Source organism: Buceros rhinoceros, unplaced genomic scaffold, assembly GCF_000710305.1.
Source record: "Buceros rhinoceros silvestris isolate BGI_N320 unplaced genomic scaffold, ASM71030v1 scaffold18385, whole genome shotgun sequence".
In the NCBI taxonomy this organism is placed as follows: Eukaryota; Metazoa; Chordata; class Aves; order Bucerotiformes; family Bucerotidae; genus Buceros; species Buceros rhinoceros.
Window position 1 is genome coordinate 25,595 of NW_010411353.1, and position 4,383 is coordinate 29,977.

General features: G+C 58.2%; 1 protein-coding gene across 1 annotated transcript in view; it reads left to right on the plus strand.

Annotated features, from left to right (window-relative positions):
• GRIN1 (glutamate receptor, ionotropic, N-methyl D-aspartate 1) overlaps positions 1-4,383 on the plus strand; it is a gene marked incomplete at both ends in the record, with an annotated part of 27,303 nt that overhangs the window by 21,757 nt on the left and 1,163 nt on the right. Inside the window, 4 exons of the mRNA XM_010135998.1 lie at positions 427-593; positions 1,415-1,572; positions 1,983-2,144; positions 3,861-3,970. Of these exons, the coding sequence (XP_010134300.1) occupies positions 427-593; positions 1,415-1,572; positions 1,983-2,144; positions 3,861-3,970 (597 nt within the window). The remainder of the gene's footprint in view (positions 1-426; positions 594-1,414; positions 1,573-1,982; positions 2,145-3,860; positions 3,971-4,383) is intronic.

The following is a 4,383-nucleotide window of genomic DNA, read 5'->3' on the forward strand; positions in this document are numbered from 1 at the left end:
AAGGTGTGTCACAGCACACAGTGAGGCTGCTTGGCCCTGAGCTGGGGGAAACTGGGCTGGGGGAGAAGCCCATGTCCTCTCCCACTGCCCTCCCTCTGCCCTGGGGGGACCTCACCCCCTGAACCTTCCCTGGAGCAGCTGGTGGGAGATTCAGTGATGCTGGGGGTGGCACACTCGTGGCATTTGTGTGGACCACCCTGCTACTCCTCACCATCAGTGATGGGCTGCTCCTCCCGCCCGAGGCTACCCATCCACTCAGGGTGAGACATCATGCCCTGGAAGGAGATGGGGTTTTCTTGGTTTGGGCAACACCGAAGCTTCTTGCCCAGCTGTTGGCAGAGCAGATGGGTGGTGCACATTGCAGTCACCATTGATGGGATGAACAGGGCTTTGGTGACCAAGTCAAGCCCTTGCGCCAGTCTGATCTTGCCTCTCTCCCTCCAGGTGCTCCCCGGAGTTTCTCTGCCCGTATTCTCGGCATGGTGTGGGCTGGCTTTGCTATGATCATCGTGGCTTCATACACTGCCAACCTGGCAGCCTTCCTGGTGTTAGACCGGCCTGAGGAGAGAATTACGGGCATTAATGACCCACGGGTAATTACCCCTTGCTTGCTTTCCCCTTTTCTGTCCGCCTCTGGGCAGAGATGTCTCCAGTGAGTATCTCCTGGCTCACATAATGCAGCTTGTGGTACCCAGAGTCCTACTTTAACCTGGCTGTGGGTCTATGCCAGGGGGGTGAACTCCCAGTAGTTCTGCCTGGGGCTGTTGCTGATGGGTCTGAGTTCCTGTGCTGGGTGGGAATGGACAGACAGGGAGAGGGATCAGCAAGAAAAAACTCATCCAGAAATAGCATGTCCCCAGCCAAACTGCCTGCCAGTTCCTGGAGAGCCCACACTAACCAACGAGGAAACGATTCATTATGGATGAGTTATAACTAATGAAATTGTCCCTGCGGTGCAATCAATACTCTCAGCAGATTCCAGCATGCCTCAATACATCCCCTGCTCTGGCAAGGACACAGCCACAGCTTATCAGACAAGGCAGGCAGGAATGTACCCCACAGCAGCACTGGCGCGCAGCGTCCCAACCCTCCTGCGTCCTCTGCCCACAGCACTGCCAGCCCCATGGCATCCAGAGGCCTCCTGCATCCTCAGTGCTGCAGTGTCCCTCTCCTATAGCATTGCCTGCACCGCCACTATGGTCCCAGAGAATCCAGTGTCCCTGTCCCATAGCATCACCTGCACCACCACCATGGTCCCAGAGGATCCAGTGTCCCACGGCATCTTCAGGTCTCCTGAGGAGATCAAGATCTTCTTTAGAAAACAGAGATGGGAAATAAGGAAACACAGCTTTGGGAAGAGCTGGTTTGGTTGCTGGAGGACAGAATAAATACAAGCTCCTTCTTTGCATTTCAGTTGCGCAACCCCTCTGATAAGTTCATCTACGCCACAGTGAAGCAGAGCTCAGTGGACATCTACTTCCGACGGCAGGTGGAGCTGAGCACCATGTACCGACACATGGAGAAGCACAACTACGAGAGTGCTGCCGAAGCCATCCAGGCAGTGAGGGACAAGTGAGTGGGGCCACCACCTTGCCTGGCCATGCTGGGGAGTTTCAGGGAGCTGCAGTGTGCTGAAGCAAGCAGGGCTGATACAAACCTGGAGGGAGCTGCAGGATGGAGAGCACAAAGTCTGAGTGGGAGAGGCACAGTCAGAGCCCTGGCCCTGGCCATGGCCTCCCTTTCTGGCCTCTGCGCTTGCTTCTGTGCAAAGCCGGGTGGCTTCAAATTCCATTTGAACCATCTTACTCCTCCCCCAAAATGTTGCCAAGCTTTTTGCCTCCTAGCAGCACAGACCCTGCTGGGAGGAGAGTGATGTTAATCAGTGCTTAAATTAGGACCGGGAGCACGCTCGCTGCTCCCATGGCAGCTGCAGACAAGCTGGGCTGCCCAACCTCACCCACCTGTCCTTTCTCCGTGTCCAGCAAGCTCCACGCCTTCATCTGGGACTCGGCAGTGCTGGAGTTCGAAGCCTCCCAGAAGTGTGACCTGGTGACGACGGGGGAGCTTTTCTTCCGCTCCGGCTTCGGGATCGGGATGCGCAAGGACAGCCCGTGGAAGCAGAACGTCTCCCTGGCCATCCTCAAGTCCGTACAAAGCTCTCGTCATGGGGCTTGCCCCTAATGCTGCATGTGTTCGCACGCAAGTAGCCTCATGCCAGGCACTGTCACCTCACCCTGCACACTCTCTGCAGGGACAGTGGCTCTGCGAGCTGATGTGTCACTCCTGACAAAGGGGACATGCCTGAGTGACCAGGGTGGGCACCATGGCCCCAGCTCCAGCTCGCAGGACTGGGGAAGAGCCCCAGGTGGTGGGATGGCAGAGCAGAGCAGAGCAGGGGCTGTGTTTGGTCTCAGGAGCTTGGGCAAAGCTGGCAGAGAGCAGCCCTGGGGCCACCCAGCACCAGGTCCTTGTGAGCAGGGCACAGGCTGCAGGGGTGCTGCTGTTTTCCCGCTGCTCCCCGTGAGCTCAGCCAGACCCACAGCATTGCACTGCCCCAGCTTGATCTTCCGGGGGGATTTTATTTCAGCTCTGGCTGTTCCTGTTAGGAAAAAATACGTCAGGACTCCAGCTAAGTCCAGCTGAGGCTTTTAGACCAGCATTAGCCTGCAGCGTGAGGTGCCACAGGTCAGACCGGTATCATGGGTGAAAAGGGAGTGCTTGGTATTAGTTTGGAGATTCCACACTTGTTGCAGACAGAGGAATGTGGTGATGGGAAGTAGCAAGTGGAGGGAGGGGGACACGAGAGACTAATTTTATCGAGAAATAGGTTCAGGTGCCATCAGGGTCCTGGACAAGATGCGGAGATGAAAGGCCTGGGAGAGAGGATGGGCAGGATGTGGAAGACACAGGCAGGACCCAGAGTAATGTAGGGACTATATAATATAGAGCCACGGGACCCCGTCTGTGGGGTGGTCTCACTGTGGGGATGGGTAGCAGCAGGACAGGTGGCATCTGGGACAACAATGTGAGAAGCCTGGAGAGGCAGCAGGAGTTCTTGGTGTCCTCCTGGGAGAGGATGGGGAAGCCCAGGGCTACAGGTGGCCCAGGAAGGTGGTGGGTATGTGCCAGGAACAAAGGGGAGGAAAGTGCAGCGGGACCTGTGGTGGGACGTGTGCTCTGTGCCCACCTCCATCCCCACTAATCGTTCAGAGATGGGCGCTGTGGGGACATGGTTTGTTTCTTCCCGAGCTGTGACGCCAGGTCTCTGGGCAGTCCCAGCCCTCACCCTGCACAGCGGGGAGCTGCCAGGCAGCAGGTTTGCCCCTGCCCTGATCTAGAGGGTGCTGGTGATCCCCAGAGAGGATTGCGGTCCAGCCTCCGAGTGGCCCTGGCAGGTGGGGGGATTGAGCAGGAGGGCACAAGGGATGTGGTCCATGTCAGCTCCCTGCAGCCTGTCTCCAAGCACAGCCTACACCCATCAGCTCCATCCCTCCCCTCGGGCTCTTTTCGGCAGCACTGGCCAGCTCTCCGCTCTCAGACACGGGGCAGTAGCACCAGGCGTCTGTGGATGCCTCCTCACACGCGGCTCGTGGAGCACTGTCTGTGCACAGGACAGTGCTCAAGCACGTGCCGTACAGCCCAGCACTGCAGACAGGCCTCACGCGGTCCCTCTGTGCAAAAGCCATATGAGCACACGCGTGTGCACGCACACGCTGTCAGCCAGGCATGAACACATCACTGGTTCCTGCGTTTGCAGGCTGCGGGCGAGGATGGAGGGTGTGAAGGCACACAGAGCGTGTGCCCCAGCTGCCCGCGGCTGGTCCCCGGTGACTGCTCTGTCCTTGTGCTTGTGCTTTCAGGTCCCACGAGAACGGCTTCATGGAGGATTTGGACAAGACTTGGGTGAGGTATCAAGAGTGTGATTCCCGTAGCAATGCCCCAGCAACACTCACCTTTGAAAATATGGCAGGTTTGTTCTGCAAACCTCTTTCTTCCTCTTGGCTGGGTAGCCTGCTTGCACTCAAGACGTTCTCCTCTCCGGGGCTCTCCTCTTGGGCCAAAGCTGCTTCTTCTGGGTTTGTGCTTTCCTAGCGCTGGGAGGCTGCTCTGCTGGGCTCCCATCCCACCTTGTCCGAAGCTCTGTAAAGCTTCCCCCACCTTCCCTGGGGTGGCTTTCTCATCAGTGGGGCTGTCCTGCTTTGAACATTGCTCCCCTCCCTCTGCTCTGGCCAAACTGCGGCTGTCACCGTGCAATCAGAGCTGTCGCCAAGGCAGAGAGAGGGGAGCAGCAGCTCAGGGGAGGCGAGAGCGGCCACAGAGGTGAGCGAGGACCCTGCTGAGGAGGGGGCTGGCAGCGCGGGGCAGGACCCCCCCCCCGCGGAG